Source organism: Candida metapsilosis, assembly GCF_017655625.1.
Source record: "Candida metapsilosis strain BP57 chromosome Unknown scaffold2, whole genome shotgun sequence".
In the NCBI taxonomy this organism is placed as follows: domain Eukaryota; kingdom Fungi; phylum Ascomycota; class Pichiomycetes; order Serinales; family Debaryomycetaceae; genus Lodderomyces; species Lodderomyces metapsilosis.
The window spans coordinates 31,574-49,103 of NW_027138160.1; the positions used below are offsets into that span (position 1 = coordinate 31,574).

General features: G+C 38.3%; 9 protein-coding genes across 9 annotated transcripts; 4 read left to right on the plus strand and 5 right to left on the minus strand. All coding sequences in view use genetic code 12, as the record gives it.

Moving 5' to 3' along the window:
- Window positions 1–6: 6 nt before the first annotated feature.
- On the minus strand, window positions 7–1,875 carry I9W82_001520 (uncharacterized protein; the record flags this gene model as incomplete). Its single annotated transcript, XM_067690275.1, has 1 exon — window positions 7–1,875. The coding sequence occupies one exon, from the start codon at window positions 1,873–1,875 to the stop codon at window positions 7–9; it is 1,869 nt and encodes a 622-aa protein (XP_067548756.1).
- A 107-nt stretch (window positions 1,876–1,982) lies between these two features.
- I9W82_001521 (mitochondrial 37S ribosomal protein PET123) lies at window positions 1,983–2,885 on the minus strand (the record flags this gene model as incomplete). The annotated part of the gene is made up of 1 exon (XM_067690276.1): window positions 1,983–2,885. The coding sequence occupies one exon, from the start codon at window positions 2,883–2,885 to the stop codon at window positions 1,983–1,985; it is 903 nt and encodes a 300-aa protein (XP_067548757.1).
- A 127-nt stretch (window positions 2,886–3,012) lies between these two features.
- On the minus strand, window positions 3,013–4,797 carry I9W82_001522 (uncharacterized protein; the record flags this gene model as incomplete). Its single annotated transcript, XM_067690277.1, has 1 exon — window positions 3,013–4,797. The coding sequence occupies one exon, from the start codon at window positions 4,795–4,797 to the stop codon at window positions 3,013–3,015; it is 1,785 nt and encodes a 594-aa protein (XP_067548758.1).
- A 114-nt stretch (window positions 4,798–4,911) lies between these two features.
- Window positions 4,912–5,172, plus strand: I9W82_001523 (mRNA splicing protein; the record flags this gene model as incomplete). Its single annotated transcript, XM_067690278.1, has 1 exon — window positions 4,912–5,172. The coding sequence occupies one exon, from the start codon at window positions 4,912–4,914 to the stop codon at window positions 5,170–5,172; it is 261 nt and encodes an 86-aa protein (XP_067548759.1).
- A 450-nt stretch (window positions 5,173–5,622) lies between these two features.
- Window positions 5,623–6,834, plus strand: RAD52 (recombinase; the record flags this gene model as incomplete). Its single annotated transcript, XM_067690279.1, has 1 exon — window positions 5,623–6,834. One exon carries the CDS (start codon window positions 5,623–5,625, stop codon window positions 6,832–6,834), a length of 1,212 nt encoding a protein of 403 aa, XP_067548760.1.
- A 130-nt stretch (window positions 6,835–6,964) lies between these two features.
- Window positions 6,965–8,251, plus strand: I9W82_001525 (NEDD8-activating protein; the record flags this gene model as incomplete). The annotated part of the gene is made up of 1 exon (XM_067690280.1): window positions 6,965–8,251. One exon carries the CDS (start codon window positions 6,965–6,967, stop codon window positions 8,249–8,251), a length of 1,287 nt encoding a protein of 428 aa, XP_067548761.1.
- Window positions 8,252–8,279: 28 nt separating this feature from the next.
- Window positions 8,280–9,584, minus strand: I9W82_001526 (carboxylic ester hydrolase; the record flags this gene model as incomplete). Its single annotated transcript, XM_067690281.1, has 1 exon — window positions 8,280–9,584. One exon carries the CDS (start codon window positions 9,582–9,584, stop codon window positions 8,280–8,282), a length of 1,305 nt encoding a protein of 434 aa, XP_067548762.1.
- A 973-nt stretch (window positions 9,585–10,557) lies between these two features.
- On the minus strand, window positions 10,558–12,720 carry I9W82_001527 (uncharacterized protein; the record flags this gene model as incomplete). The annotated part of the gene is made up of 1 exon (XM_067690282.1): window positions 10,558–12,720. The coding sequence occupies one exon, from the start codon at window positions 12,718–12,720 to the stop codon at window positions 10,558–10,560; it is 2,163 nt and encodes a 720-aa protein (XP_067548763.1).
- A 750-nt stretch (window positions 12,721–13,470) lies between these two features.
- Window positions 13,471–16,110, plus strand: I9W82_001528 (leucine-rich repeat domain-containing protein; the record flags this gene model as incomplete). The annotated part of the gene is made up of 1 exon (XM_067690283.1): window positions 13,471–16,110. The coding sequence occupies one exon, from the start codon at window positions 13,471–13,473 to the stop codon at window positions 16,108–16,110; it is 2,640 nt and encodes an 879-aa protein (XP_067548764.1).
- Window positions 16,111–17,530: the final 1,420 nt, after the last annotated feature.

Here is a 17,530-nt window from a genome sequence, read left to right on the forward strand (position 1 = left end):
TATAAACTAGTAGACACGTTTATTCAGATGCTGCTCTTTTTCAGCAATGGCGATGTCGATGACCCATTTCGCAAGCTCATATGCTTTTGAGCTCAAATTGAGCTCATTTAACAAGCCATTGAACTGGATGCAAATATTGTAGAACTCATGGTACTCAAGGCTGTTCAACTCTGAGATCAAGTGAGACTTTGGTTTATCTGTATACACAGACGCAGGCAAGTAATCCCTATAGTTTGTAGAAGCACGAATCGATTTCTCCAATAAGTTGAGTGTATTGCTTATGTCAGCTGTTGTAACAACGTTTAATGAATCTTCCACTACAGAGCGTTGAACCAAATTGGATACTGCGATTATTGCATTCCCAAAATTGACTGGGTTTCTCACTCTTGACTCGCAATCTCTTTTCAATGTAACACGAAATAGGATACCAAAATTTGATTCCAAAAAGTGCTGTCTGACGTCAGAAGCTGCAGCGTCGATTTTCTTTCCTTCATTGGCTTTGAATGATTTTATATGAGATGAGATGTAGCTGGAGAGGTGATGAGGCAAGTATGGTGAAAGTAGCTTCAACATAGGTGTAATGACCTCATTGCGTAAGTAGCTAAATTTACCATCACTCACAGGCTTCTCCTCTGTACTCTTCTCCTCGTCAAGTGAAGATGAAGTGAATGAGTTTCCAAAAATATTATCCTCTTTTCTACTCTTGAACCCAGTGTTGATCTCCTTCTCCAACGACTGTTGCCAATTCTTTAAAGCTTTCATATCACGAGCGCTCCTCTTGTTGATTTGCGCGCTGACTTCTCGAATAACCAATGAGCATTCTTCGTACAACGCTGGCCACAAGTTCTCCTTCTTTGATCTGGCACTGAATATAGCTAATCGCAACTTCAACCCTTCTTTGTCATTTGTGGTTGAAATGTATGCCAATTCCTGAAACGCCGTCAACCTGCTTAATTCATGACTAGGTGCCACATCACGCAAACCCTTCAACAAACAATTCAACGGGTCTTTGCTATATGAAGATATTGGCTTCTTACCATCAAGACATCCAATTGTTGCGTACACTTCGAAAATGTGATTCTCAAGCTCCCAATTCAAGACCAACACATAAGTAAGCAATGCAAGTTTAAGGTAGGTGGTGACGGATGTGTTTCTCTCTGGTAACGAATTATCTATGCCAAACAACCTGAGCAAAACCAATGACTTGTACAAGTATGACTTGAATCCCCAATATATCACGGGATTGGCAATGGATAATAAAATGGTCAACCCGAATGCATTTCCCAAAGCTTGCGGTAAATGAGTAAACAAGGTACTCTGTGGACTATTTCTATTATGCCCATAGTCAAAACCTAGCCTGTTTCTTTGAAACACGAGCTGATTAGCTGAATACAATATTCCAATGAATATTGCACACACCCAATAGTATACCCACTCATCATTCAACAAAGGATTCTTCCTATACTCTTTCGAAACCAAGTAATAGTCAAAAGTGAAGGGCAAGTTGAAAATAAAGACGCCGTATACAAACAATGCCGACAATATGTGAAATGATGACACTTCAAGAAACTTGCTAGATAATATTGAGTGATAAATTTGTAATCCTAGCGTCTTTTGATTTGAGTAATTGACTGTAGAAAACTTGATCCGAGCTTGTCTAATCAAAGTCAAAGCTAAAAAGTAAACGGGAATTTTAAGAACAATTGATAAAAGGAGACCTGTTGATAGTAACCTGTGAAATGGTACATCCAAAATAATTGTCATCAAGAATGACAAAATTATATTAACATTGAGCACATATTTTAGTCGCTTGTTGAATACCTTGGTGAATATACGGTGGTATTCATTTTTATCTTGATCTGGTGTATATGCCATTGGGAAGAGGTTCTGCTGGTGATGATTCCTTTCTATTGCTTGTTTTTTTTTCGTAAAATTTTCCGCGAAGTAATAAATTTTCCTATGTACAAGTTACCTTTTACAAACTATATCTCATTAGTCAAGTTCAATTGAGCTTCTCTTTTCGTCTTTTCTCTAGTTCCACTCAACACATCCTTAATCTGTTCCAAACCAGGCTTTCCATTGATTTGACCCAAGACCGCATCAGTAATTTTCAATTCATTGACTTCACCTACCAAATATCCAGCGCTTCTCGAAAGTAACTTGGTTTCTATACTAGTTTGGGCACTTTCAAATTTACCCGCATCAACTTCAAATGCTCTGTAGATGGCTTCTTCCAATTGTTCCTCAGTGGTGATGAATTTAGCTGCCGAGTGGTACAATTCAAGCAATTTTTGAGCCTTCATTTCCTTCTCATGTAGTTCCTTAGAACGACGGTTTAATTTCCGTTGCTCCTTCAACAACTCCTCCTCTTCTGGGGTTCTCTTTCTAATCAAGCCCTGTTCCAAAATTTTTTGCATAGTAGGTAACGATGCAATCTTGGAGGAGTCAGCCTTACGCTCTTCCTCAAATTGACGTTGTTTGGCCAACTCTTTCTCATGTACACTCTTCTTAAGCTCATCTATTTTCTGTAACCTCTTCTCTTCTTCCAAGTATGCCTCTTTTAAAAACTCAGCTCTATAGTAAGCTCTTTTGTAGGCATCTCTTTCCTCAGCTGGCAAGTCGTTCATTTCTCGCAAGGACATTGGAGGGTACTTGATATGTTTAATTCTGTCCTCAACAGTTATATACTTTCTTGGAGGTTGTTGACGAGGGAGATGTTTCCCATTTATCTTTGGCGTTGGTACTCCCTCAGCATATCCGCTTTCCTGAGCTTTCTCCTTTTGTAACTCAATTTCATTCAAAGGACGGATAGGTCGGTGAAATATGGCCTTGGTTTTAGGAAGAATACCAGACTTTCCGCCGTACTTTAAGACTCCTTTACCCATGTCGTGATTTGACTGAAGTGATTTGTGAAAAATTTATCAACAATTTTTTTTTTCTTTCCATTTTTAGTGAAGCAAACGCTACCAGAAACAGTTGCACCTACAAAGCTATGAGCAATTACTCCTACATCTACGCCCCCCACACATCGTAAATCTTTTCCAGCAACACTTTTCCAATTTTCTTATTACCCACCTGAGTTTTAAACTCATCCACCATCAACTGCTTCTTTGTCTCTAGTGGTGCATGTGCATTCTGCTGATGATAAAACTCAAGCAACTTCTTTGGAGTAGGAAATCGATTCTGAATGACAATAGCCTTCTCTAACGAGCACCCTTTGATAGTCATCAACATAAGTATGAATAGCTCCTTTACCGTCATTTGCGTCGTCTTTCCCATCATTTCCTGAAAACTGGAAAATAAGTGACAGCATTCATAGTTGGCCCTAGTTTCAAACTTTTCTCGAAACTTCACCAACATCTCATTATAGTGGTCTTGATTGCAAATGTCCCTAGGCCGAAGCACGACTAGGTTTTTATGAGCATGTAAATCTTTGATCACCCCCGTGAGAGACGCAAGAAACTCAGTTGTTTCATCAATGTCCTTGAACCTTCGTAGATATATGCGTGCGTTTGTCATCGTTTGGGCTATACCGGTTTGTATCGAGTCCATAATTGCGTAAGCACGTTCCTTTACCATACTCACCTCTTCCACTAAGTAGAAGCAATGGGTCATTCCTGATTTCCTCATTCTATTCTTTTGCTCTTGAAATCTGCCATCTTTAATGGAGTCACATAAATCATCAATTCTCTTCCTTTCACAAAGGTAGTTTAGAACGGCTTCTCTACCAGTGCGCAAATGCCTGGCAACCCAGGTAACATCCCCACAAGATAACGCCTTAACATCACATTTGAGATTAGCCAATTCAAGCTGTCTTCGGAAAAAATCACGCTCTTGTTGAGCTCTGATTTCTCTATTATCAACATAGATGACCACCTCATATTCATCCTTGGTCCATATTTCGTACGGCGTTCCATCATACACCCTGTTTTGAGAGTCATGGGTAAAGCTTCCTGATGATAACACTTCTGACACGAGTCTTGAGTTGTGAGCGGGATTGTGTAGCCTAAATGCCGACTGACGAGATGAACCCACATCAATATTTCTATTCAAAATTGGGGACGATTTTTCAAAACTAGACTCAAATCTAACTCCATTATCAAATGAGCTGTTACCAATTGTATTTGGTTGCATTGGCGACGATTCTATATTCACTGCAGTCTTTAACTTTGACGCCAATTCCTTTCCTTCATCGGTCAAGTAATACATTTTTGGCGACCTCCCTGTGACATACACCAATTCCTTCTTTATCAATGTTTTAATAGAATCCCATGCCGAATACATTGAAGTAGCGCTTGTGGTGAATGCTTTATCACTATACTGCGCACCATGTTGAGAAATTTGCTCCCTAGTCATTCCTCTCCCCTCACGATCCTTCAAGTATAGTGCCACCATTATGGCAAATGCTCCTGACCGTTGTTTTGGCACATAACTACTAGTACGTGCGCGTTTTGCAGGACGCGTGGGTGACTCCTCCTCTTCCAACTGATCAACCTTTTTCATAGCATTCTTATGTGCTTCAGCTTCATCCATAAACCCAACTGGTTCTTCCCAACCATTAGCTTTGCAAAGCTGTAGCACCCTGTTGCTCAACATCACCGCTGTCTTTACCCCAACGAACTTGATTTGCTTGAGCGATTTAGTGTCCGAAATTGGCCCTGGTGTGCGTCGTATTTGAGCGAGCATCTTGTTGTAAAGAATAGCCATTTTTGACCCATTCTTGGTCGCTTCTATTGCATCAGCCTCTATCCATTGAATAATATACTGTTTGAAATCTTCTGGTGCCTCGTCAGACATTTGTGTAGAATGAAGGTTAAGGTGTTTAAAGCGCGTTGAAATTGAGAGAGAGAAAAAAAAAAAGGGCACTCATCGATAACACATTCCATAAAACCACATACAATCCCAATCCCAATGTCATCAAAATCAGTCAGCAAGACTAACTTGCCTCCAATTAACCTAATATTCAAGTTCTTACAACAACAGTCTCTTGTCACAATATGGCTATATGAGAAATCGAATCTGCGAATCCAGGGGAAGATCCAAGGGTTTGATGAGTATATGAACCTTGTGATTGATGAAGCTGAGGAAATCGTTAACGGGAAGAAATCACCACTTGGGAGGTTGCTATTGAAAGGGGAGAACATAACCCTAATTTCCAGTTTAGATGTATAGCAAAAATGTCACGTTCCTTTAAGTTAATGAAAATCTCACTTTTTTCTCAAAGTTTAACCTCCTTGCTGCGGGAGACAATTCCTCTTGTCGTTGTCGGCTTAAAAAGCGTCTGTTTCTTCCCTCTTGAGTCAACTGGATCTTGTATTTGTTCACTTGTTCTGCCCTTTTGCTCATGGCAAGTTGTCTCTTTGTCGGCGACTTGACTTTGATTCGTGATAACTCTATTGCTGACAACGCATCGCTTGATAAATGTAGTACCACTATGAACAGCTTCGGTCGAGTTTGGGACAGTTCCAGATCATTACTCATTGTACCATTTTTCTCTGAAGAGTATTAGTCTGATGATGATAAGAAGAAATCAGAAAGAGAGAGAGAGAAAACAAAAAAAAAATATCAGTCTTTTTAGCAACACGTCTGGAAGACACGCTCCTACTACATATATTTATTCACATGAGTTCACTGAATGGAAATGGTACCCAACAACCACGAAGGCCGACAAAGCCGCCATTGCAACACGTAAGGCAGCGCTCGCAGCCTCACCTGACTCAGCAGTTTACTGAACACGAGAAATTGGAAATACAAACAAAGCTTAACAAAGCCTTGGGTCCAGAATACGTGAGTTATCGACCTGGCGGAGGAGGAAGCTCAGTCCAGTATATTGAAGGGTGGAAGGCACTAAACTTAGCAAATGAAGTGTTTGGATTTAACGGATGGAATTCTGAACTAGTTTCTTGCGAGATTGATTACTTGGATTCGCATGGAAACACAGGTAGATGCTCGTTGGGCCTTTCTGTTGTGGTTAGGGTTACCCTCAAAGATGGCACATATCATGAGGACATTGGATATGGATACATCGACAACGCCAAGAGTAAGTCCCAGGCGTTTGAAAAGTGCAAGAAAGAAGCGTATACTGATGGGATAAAGCGATGTTTGCGATGTTTTGGTAATGTATTGGGTAATTGCTTGTACGATAAGACAATAACTAAACAAATTAGCAAGTTGGAAAAGAGCACCATTGAGTATGAACCAGATGATTTCCATCGAGATCCTATTTACGCGGAAAGGGAAAGGAAGAAGCAAATGGTGGAGAAAAAGGCACAAGAGGAGAGGGAGTTGGAAGCAAGACGCGAACAAGAAAGATTAAGAGCCCCCGATGATGCATTCATAACTCCCAGACTGCCATCAAAGGTGGTGGAACATATGAACAAGAAGAAAGACGCGGATGATATTGATGAATCGTTCAACTTTAGTGATGATGGCGCAGAAGAAGGACATGAACTTGATGATTCTGAGAATACATCAACCCAGATTGAACACTCAGAGAAAGAAGATCCAAACCATTTTCCTGCGTTTGTAGCTGCAAAAAATGCCGCTCTTTTGCAGTTGAAACAAGACGGCAAGAGTGATGAAATCCCACAATTTGACACTACTTTCGTTTCACCCAATATTGAACGTACAGTTGATCCTACCAAATCTGTCCCCGTGAAGAGAGCCGATGTAAAGGGAAAGACGCCTCCTCTAGGGATAAATCATTTACAAAATAGGGTCAAGAAGCCCACTACAAATCATTTGAATAACAACTTTGGGAAAAGAATTGGAGTACCTCCTATGAGACCTGTAAGACGGGTGCATGGAGAGGAGCTATCTACAGTAGAAAAATAGATAGATTATAGTATATATATATGTAACTGCATAGCCTTTTGAATCGCCTGTAGAAAAAAGATCGCGTTTGAAAAAGAAAAAACTGCGGCGATTGCACTTTGCCCTTTCCTAAACCTCACTTTATCAAGCAATGAGGGACTTGTCGGCAATTCAACCACTTATCGCCAACGTAGGTCCTTTCAATGAATACCCAGACATCTACTCAGCCAAGGGCTCCTTTGAAGCGCTCCAGTCGAGTAAAATTCTCGTTATTGGCGCTGGTGGCCTAGGATGTGAAATTCTCAAGAACTTATCCATGACTGGTTTCAAGGATATACATGTGATAGACATGGACACAATTGATTTGAGTAACTTGAATCGTCAGTTTCTTTTCCGTCATAATGATATAGGGAAAAGCAAAGCTGAGGTTGCTACAAAGTTTATTCTTGAGAGGTTGGGTAATCCTGATTTGAAAATTACGTCTCATTTTAAAAAGATTCAAGATATGGGAGTAGACTTTTATCGAAGTTTCCAGGTTATCATTAGTGGGTTGGACTCGATAGAAGCAAGAAGATGGATTAACTCCACATTATATGCATTAGCACAAGATGAAAATTTGATAATACCATTGGTTGATGGGGGTACGGAGGGGTTTCGAGGACAAAGCAGAGTGATTATACCGACCTTGACTTCATGTTTTGAGTGTTCTTTGGACTTGCTTAGTGCACAAACAGCTTACCCCGTGTGTACAATTGCCAATACGCCACGACTACCTGAACATTGTATAGAATGGGCAAGCCAACTAGAGTGGAATAAGCAATTTCCTGGCAAAAAATTTGATGCTGATGATCCAGAGCAAGTAGAGTGGATGTACCAGACTGCAAAAGCTCGAGCAGAAGAGTTTGGCATTGATGGAGTGACAAAGAGTTTGACTTTGGGAGTTGTAAAGAATATCATACCAGCAATTGCATCGACAAATGCAATTATTGCTGCAAGTTGTTGCAATGAGGTTTTCAAAATTATCACCAATGTGAATCCGATTTTGGATAACTATATGATGTACTCGGGTGACGATTCTATTTTCACATATACATATTCATACACAAGGAAGCAAAATTGTGCAGTTTGTGGAACTACTGCAAAGACTGTTGCAGTTCAGAGGTGGTGGACGTTGCAACAGTTTATCCATGAAATAAAGTCCAAGCAGGAAATTCAAATGACAAATCCTAGTTTGACTAGTGGAGACAAGTATCTCTACATCTCAAGCCCTCCTGAGCTACAGGAGGCAACTAAAGCCAATTTGAGTAAAAAAATGAAGGATTTAGTTCATCGTGGCGAGGAGATTGTCGTTACTGATCCAAACTTGCCCATTTCACTTCGCATAATAATTCACTTGGAAGGAGAAGATGAAGATCCTGAATTTAACCTACATAAATAGGTAATCAAAAACTTTTTATTATTACTTATTAAAATTTATCCATTTCTTCTAAAACTAGATTATTGAATTGTGTAATGTTGTCGAGATACACATGATGGCCACTGTTTTCAACTATTTTCACATCACTATGCTGAGTTCTGCCTGCTGCGTCTGCCAAATTATTAATGATATCACTGCACATTTGTCCTCCTGATTTATCCATCCAGTCACCATCACCATACCACCACGTCATATCACATCTCAACTTGTGTACTGCCTTCTCAATCAAAGGCAATCTGGCATCAGCACCTGGCGCAAGCAAGAAATTCAACATGTATTCTCCTGATCCTCTTGCTTGGAAAATTCCATATGAATACTTGTGTAGTAAATGAGCTTCCTTTTCTGGCAACTTTGCAAATCTTCTTGAAGACCATCCACTGACAACTTTTGAGCCCAAAGGACCAGCTTTTCGAACTAATGTGAACGGCGAGATATTTCTTTCCCAAAGACGCTTAAAGTAACCCGGTACTGGTATTTGACGTTTATGTTTAATAATTGCACCCGGTGACGCCATGATTATCTTTTTGCAGAAAGTTGGATCTCGAGCAATACCATAACATGCCATTAAATATGCGCCCATAGAATGTGCCATTATCAATAATTTCGACTTGTCAATATTCTTTTGCGCAAACCACGCCTCATAGGAGTCAAAAAACCACTTTTCAACTTCCTCAACATTTTGCGGATGGAAATGTGGTCTAGAACTGCAGCCGTATCCAAAAAGATCTATTGCATGTATACACCAATCATTGCGTGAAGCTATAGCGTCAAAGTTTTTAAGGTAGAATCCGAGTCCAGCACCATATCCATGAATCATAACCAAATGTTTCATTGAGGGCAGGTCTGCTTCAGTTTTACCGGGAGGGTAGATAACAAACTCATTAATATAATTTCCCTTATCGTCAAGAGATACCTTTAACACCTTGGAAGTTCGACCTAAGTGATCCATGTTTGGATAAAATGGTAAGGTTGAAAGCAAGTCATGTTGAAATTGAAGTGGGTCATTGCGTAGCTTGTAGTGTTCTAGTGACTCCGCTACACCTAAAGGAAAGGTGTTGCTAAATAATTTGGAAATTGGAACCGATGTAGGATGAGTAGATCTCTTGTAATGTGAGTGCTTGTGGACCGATGCACCTTCACTCGTATCAACCACTACTCGTTTCCCATTTTGCGACTTTGATAACGACTTCTTCTTTGTTGGTAGTGCTCTAGGCACATAACTTAGCAAGTTGTTAACTGAAAACGTTGATGAATTTAGGTTGAAATAGGATATACTAAACAAGCGTTTGCTCATAATAACCCCACGTTTTATGCAATAAAAAAGGAGACAAAAAACAATAACTTTTTTGGTAAATGAATGTTAAATCCTAACCAGAAACAAACTGAATAAAACAACCGGTGATTCTTAAACCATCAAACGAGACAAACAGGGCCAAATGAGTGTGGTTTTTATATGTTGCAAAAGAAAAGCAAACGGACTTTGTAATGAAAAGAACAACGTGTTAAGAAGTTTCCAAAGCAGAAGGAAGAATAACGAAACACTAAGCTTAGTCTTGTGTTTGTCGACAGGGTGTTCCTTGAGTGATAAACTTTTATTGTTGAGTTATTGAGAATATTTGCTGTTGTTGGGTATTGAAAAGAAAGAAAAATTTTTTGTTCTTGTTGTTTACTTTACTTATTTGGGTGCGGACTTCGGTCTCTTTGTTTTTAGCATCATCATTTTGTCCCTGTCGTTGCTGCAAAATGAATAAAAGAAAATCGGTACTTAATACACGACCTTTTTGTTGGGTAGAAACTAATTCCAACAAAGGTCATGCCTGTTGAGAGAATTATCTTACGATTCGGCTATTGAAGGAGGGGCGAGAATATTGGGGCCTGTAGCTTGAATTATGTTTAGTTTAATTGATGACACTAGATTATCCAGGACTGTTAAGATGTGTGGTGCGGGGATTAAATTTTTGTCAAGAGTTGCTGCAAATTTTCTTGAAAGTCTAACCGATCAAGATAGTTCACATTTTTTGTAAATAAAGATGTCAGTACAACTATTGAGCGAACCTTTGTGAAGATTTAGTCGGGAAGATGTATATATATTAAGACACATGTCGCACTTGAATTCCTAGACTTTCTTGATGAGTCCAAATCCAAATCAAACCGCAAGGTACAAAAGAATATACATAATGCAATTCATTATCGGCAGTGAGACAAAGTGTAGAGCTACAATAGATTCAAAATTTACTTAAAATTGAATATTTCAAACTGTACACAATCTACAATTTATCGTTCTTGATGAGTGAACCTTCTTCATATAATTTGTCCAACGTCTCTCTAAAGTACTTGGTACAGATTGGTCTCTTGATCTTCATGGTTGGGGTAATCAAGTTCTTCTCAACTGATAATGGCTCAATATCAACTTTAATGTTGTGTAATTTCTCAAATCCTTGTAATTTGTCATCGAGTGATGCATTCATATCAATCAATAATTCACGTTTACGTTTTGGATCTTGAAAAAATCTAATCAAATCGGCTGGATCATTGATGGTCTCGTGATGTCTGTTTTTGATGTACAGCGCGATTCCAACTGGGTCCAACCCAACAACACCAACCAAGTAAGTTCTTAAAGAATCACCATGGACAAACATTTGAGAGACGTATGGGAAACAACTCAAATATGTGTTTTCAATTCTCTCGGGAGTGACATATTCTCCTTGTGCCAACTTGAAAAAGTTCTTTACTCTATCAATGATATAAGTACGGCCCGTCTTTGCATCAATACGAGCAACATCTCCAGTGTAAAACCAACCATCTTCATCAAAACTTTTGGCGGTCTCCTCTGGATTCTTGTAATACCCTTGAAAGATTTGAGGTCCACGAACCAACAACTCTCCTCTTGCACCACCTTCATCTGCGGAAGTGTATCCCATTGCCGGTAAGTCTCTTGTCCTCACTTCGGCAGTGACACCAACTGGACCACATGAGCTGGCTTCTGTCTCATAGATGGAACTAACCATAATACCAGAAAAGGTCTCACTCATACCATATCCTTGACCTCCTCCACAGTTCAATGAAGCTCTCAAGAACTTCATTGTTTCTGGACTGATTGGTGCAGAACCCGACATAATGGCCGTAAGATTTTTCATTCCCAATTTCTTCCGTAACAATCCCAATACTCTATCATACAACAAGTGAGGTGGATTGGTATTTTCGTTGGCGGGATCAGATTGTAATGCCAATTTTTCGTTGATAGCTTTGGTGAATAAGCTCTTTAAGATTGGGTTTTCATCATTGTTGATGGTCTGCGCTTTGATACCGGCCTCTAATTTTGTCAACACTCTTGGCACCAACGCCAAATAACTAGGCTCTAAAATTTGAATATCCTCTAATAAAGTTAATGGAGAAGGCCCTTGAGGAAAGCCAATCGCTGCTCCAAAAGCTGTGGAGAAATGCAAGTTTAGCCTTTCGTATATATGAGCCAATGGCAAGAAAGAGTACATGACAGGATCATATTTTGGTACCGACATTACTGAAAATGAAAATGTAATACCGGAAACAGCATTCTCATGATTCAAAAGAACTCCTTTGGGGTGTGCACCAGTAGTACCAGAAGTAAACGTGATGGTAAAACTAGTGTCAGGCTTGGGAGGGATTGGAGCTAATGGGTTAATTTCTCCGAGTTTTTCAACTTGTCTATAATCAAACAATGAGATCTTGTGGTCATGGCAATAGTTTTTCAACAGTGCGTCCTCGGTAGTCAAATCGTCCATAGAAACAAGACAAATCAAGTTGCTCAATTCTTCTGGATTCTGTTCCTTCAACTCAACCAATCTTTTGATTTTCTCTTTGGAACATAAGACAACTGGACTCTCGGTAAGGCTCAAGATGTATCTGCTAGTATCTGGACCCAAGGTATCATACAATGCGGTGTTTGTCATGGAGTAAGCAGCCGTAGTCAAATCTGCAAGTGCCCATTCAGGTCTATTGTGAGAAAAAATGGTCAAGACAAAGGAATCATTACTCAATGGGTCGTACTTCAACTTCTGGTGGGCATCGCTATCTGTTTTGTATGGATTGTTTTGCAAAACAAAAAATAAACCCGATCCCAAGTTGTTTCTTCTTTTTTGAATAGTCTTGTAATCTTGCCAAACATATTCACCAAATGTACCATCGGCATTTTTAACTCTATGACCGAAAGCACGCTTGTGCCCGTTATTTGCAACGGAAAGTTCAAAAGTTTCATACAAGGTGGTGAGTCCAGGATAGGGAACAGTCTTCAATTCTTTCTGGGAGTAACCATTTCTGTATATTGGTGAAAAACCTGGTTCTTGGGTGCCAGCAAGTGGAAGAGCTTGTGATCTCAAGTTAATATCAACAGGATATCCATCAGAGATGGTTTTCCAGATATGTTCTGGACTTTCTTTAAATAAAGGTGCCATGATAATCAAGTGAAAATGTCAATGAACTGTAATCCCTTATGATAAAAGATGTATCTTTACAAACATATTGAAAAGTGAAAACTGTTGAGCGGATCTGTTACTTAAATATTCCCGATTTTTTCATGAAGAATTGAATACCTACCCCTCAGCACGATAGTTAGTGTAATTTCTTTGATTGTGGAGAAAATTTATATGTACACCTTCACAACTAGCGGGAAGAGTGCAACTAAAACAAACACAGAATGCAGATTTGTCTCCTATAGAACCGCTTTGCGTAAACTTTTTTTGTTATGTATAACCCCATAATTTTGTATGTAAAGAAGGAGCGGATGTTATGCTATTCCCGTTTTTCCTTCCTTTTTCCGACAGAGGTTTGATCTTTTCTTGAGATTTAAGTATTTTATAACTGAAGAATTATCTGAATTCTGCGATATAGTTATAATGGTAATAAGTTTATTGAATATGGGTATATCGATAAGTCTACTTGTAGATGTATGTGTTAGCAATTAATATGATAAGTGGTTATTCTCTACCAAAATATATGTAAAATGATTCATGTGGGGATAAAAACCATAGTTTATCTAATATATTCAAGTCACGTGTAACAAACACATTTTAAATTATGCGACACTTCAAATTATGCGACATTAAAAATGTTACGACACAAATGTAAAAATTGTATAATTGATCCACACGCGTTCTCTATGACTTTTTATATTTTTATTCATCAAATATACCTTCATTAAAACTATGCTGAGAATTGTACTTGATTTATACCCGCAGAACATACTACAGGACATTGTTTCCCTCGCAAAAGTACAAAACCTAACTAAACTTCTATCGGACCCGAAACTTCTACATCTGAATCCGAATTTTAAAAATGCCATTAATTATAAAATTGAATCAACTGGCGTGTTTACCTTTACTAAAATAAAATCCAATTTGGAAGATTTAACATTGCCAAGTGCTAAAAAAGAACCTGTGCCTGACTTTAGTGAAATTGACAAGGTTAAGGTGTTTGACACGTATTGTGTTGAAAATGAAGTTAAAGTTGTCCTCAAGTTGAAATTTACAATGGATAATATAACCGATTGGTCTGATCTTGAAGAATTGGCGCTACATCTTAAACCAAGCAAGACTGTAAAGTTACATGTCATCATTGATTTGGCAATTGCACCTCAATATAAGGCCGATGTCGGTGAGCTTGCGATGCTTTTCAAGAATGTCAAAGACAGAATTGTTGGGTTTTCCATATTGTCTTCACTATTTGATGAACCAAAGGGAATATTTGATCTAGAAACATTTCCACATGTGGAATCATTGGAACTCATTACTTGTAGCGTGACGGGGAACTTTGCCAACTGTGTTAACCTTGAAGAACTTACTTTCCTGCCCAAAAGAGACGAAGATAATGCTATTGATTTATGCTCCTTACCGCCAACTTTGAAGAAACTCATCTTGAAGACATGTCATACGTTAAGTGGTATTCCTCCCCGAAAAGAAGGTCAAGTTTTCCCACAACTTGAAGAAATTGCATTTGAAGGATGTGGGAATGAACTACCTGCTTCAGTCAAGGATATAATTCGCTACATGACCTGCCATGGGACCAAATTTATTGAATATTATGGAAGCAGACAAGACGCACACCCCAATGAAATGTTTGTGCTGATACTTGCAATAGCCGCCAACACCAAAGGGTTTGAATTGGAATCATTGACTCTTGATGGCTGTTTAGAGAAAAAATTGACGGTTCTTGCTTCCAAAAACCTTCAAGTTACAGGAACCTTTTCAGAATCATGGCTTCCTTCACAATTCCCCAAAACATTAAATCGTTTAAAATTGCATCAAAATTGCTTTTTCAGTAGTAAGATGGTGCTTGATCTTTTGCCTTTGCAAGTTGAGGAACTTGATCTTGGAGATCTAGAAGAGATTGATTGGAGTGATTCAGATTTAAACTTTGCTAAATTTACAAATTTGCGTCGTCTTCGGTTCAGGTATACACCAATTGGAGAGTATATTGAAGGTTTCCAATTCCCCAATTCGCTTGAGCAACTCGACTTGGCTCATTGTTCTATTACATCTATCGATAATGTGAAATTTCCACCAGGACTAACTACTTTAGAATTGGAAGCAAATTTAATGGAGAAAGTCATCAATCCTCCTTTCCCCAAGTCACTTAAACATTTGAAAATAGGACACAATCCACTAGAAAGATTAGACATTGTTAAAAACAAATTTGGAGAAACTCTTGAATTGGAATCACTTCTGGTGGCATCTAATGAAATGCCAGTCAATTTCTCCGCTTTTAAAATTCCAAACAGTTTACAAGCATTACATATAGTGAATTGGTTCCCCAATGCACGGTATCATTTCAAAGAGAATTTAGTTAAGTTGGAACTTTCAAGGTGTAATCTTAAAGAGCAGAATTTAGTATTTGGTGCAAATTCAAAATTGAAAACATTGTCAATGATGAGATGCAACTTGATCAATTTCAATGCTAAATTACCCCAATCAGTTGAAAACTTGAGACTTTCATTTAACCAACTCACAGAGTTTCCATCTCAACTTGGTGGTTTAAAGAATTTGAAAACGATAAATTTACTACACAACAAGCTTGAGACTGTCAATATAAAATTTGCCTCCACCGCACTTGAGTCTATAAACCTATCTGCCAACTTTATCGAAAAGATTAAAATGGTATTCCCCAAGTCGGAAACAAAATTAAAGCTGATAAATTTATCAGGTAATCAACTAGACGAGTTTTCAATGGAAATGATTGGCCACAAGGGTAAGAGTTTACATAATAATCTATATGAGATTGTGTTATCGGGGAACTTGCCATTATATAAAGACGATGTGGTTGCTGTTATTCCACAATTACCCCCCTCGGTGAAATTCCTATGGGGTAATGATATCTTACCTGATCGGTCGATTATGCAAGATGTTTTTGTTCTGAATATGTTATCGAGTAAGTTGCTTTACTCAAAGAGTTTCCCCCAGTTTGTATTTGGAGTGAATAGGAATTATGGAGACTTTGAGAACGATTATGATATAGAAGACGATTATGATGAAGAGGAAGAAGAGGAGGAAGAATACGATGATGAAGAAGAGGAAGAAGAAGAGGAAGAAGAAGAGGAAGAAGAAGAGGAAGAAGAAGACGAAGAGGAGGAAGAAGATGAGGAGGAGGATGAAGAGGTAGATGAAGAGGTAGATGACGTCGATGAAGTAGTGGAACTTGATGAGGAGGAGGGCGAAGAAGAAGAAGGAGGTGTTGACAACGTTTTTAAAGCTCCAAGTCAAGATCCCGAGGAAATTCGTAATTTGATAGAATATGCTAGCCGTCTTTGGGATGAGATGTCAAAAGCCCAATCGACACAACAGCGGGATTAAATAGAAGTTAATTGGAAATTGTTAAGAAAGGTGAAAAGCCGGCTGCTCTTGAGTGCCCCTCGTAGTTTGGCCAAGCTTTATTAAACTTCAGTGCTCAAAAGTAATCGGAATATTAGAACTATCCAATGAGAATGTATAAAGATGCAGTTTAAATCTTGGACAATGTCAAATATGTCAACAAGAAAATTAAGAAAAAGAGTGAGGGAACTAGTAATCTGACTAGGGGGAAATAGGGTTTATTGAAACGCCAAGCGAATCCAACAAAGGCGCTTCTTGGACGGAACGACACGGCTTCAACCAGCCTATCAATGTAAAGTCTCTTTAAATTATGTTACATACACTACACACTCTTTTTGAAGCGAAAGCGGCAAAACAATAACACTCTTTCTTGTATTGTGTCACATTTCGTTTCAATTCGGTTACGTTGTTTTATTGATGTTTAATTGGCTGCATTTTATTAACTACCACGAGAAGGCAAAAGCACATGGTAAGATTGTAGAAAAAAAAAAAAAGAAACGTACCAGAGTTATAAAACTGTATATTATGAACTGCAACATGTGTAAATCGGATGATTACTTCTGGTTAAGCTTCGTAAAAATGTGGGAAATAAATGCAAAAGAAAAGTTAAAAAAGAAATATGTGCGTTTATATTCTGATTGGCTGAAAATTAGAGAGGTTGCAGACACCGGAGAGATACAAATTACTGTTCTGAAGAAGTGGACCTGGAACGGAATAATTGAACTCAACAGTGGCATACGGACCAGGGGTTCTTCTATAGGTTATAGTGCTAAGTAAAGTTAAGAAAAATTTTCTTTATTCAACTGTACTCTTTTGTGTGAAGAAAGTAATAATATAATAGAAGATGATTTTCCATAAGCGGAATTGCAAATACATAATAAAAGGTTATTATTTGATATTTCTCTTCAATATCATTTGTTGAAAATAGGAATAGTTACACTAAAATAATTTAATTTTATTTTTAATGTCTGTCTGCATATTAAGTTAGAGATGGAAAAGATAATAAAAATAAATAAGAAAAAAAAATATAAATATAAATACCAAATTCAGACACTAATTGGATTGACACAACAAATATTGTACTGTGTCTCTCTGTCTGTTGGTCTGATTGTTTGTGTATGTTCAGACAAACAATGAGTATCTTCACGTGAACAATAACCAAATAGAATAATCATCACCAAAAATAAACAAAACCCACTAACCTTAATATTATTAACCTAGTTTAACTCTTCTTTTTCTCTTTTCAAACTTAACGTATGATTTATTGTCGTATTTACGAACTAGTACTATTACCCCCTCATTACTGTTACTACCCACTAAGAGTGTACCATTAGACTTTAGCCGTTCAGCGTTTAGCGCCAAAAGCCAAGAAAAAACTTATTTTGCAACACTAAAACACAAC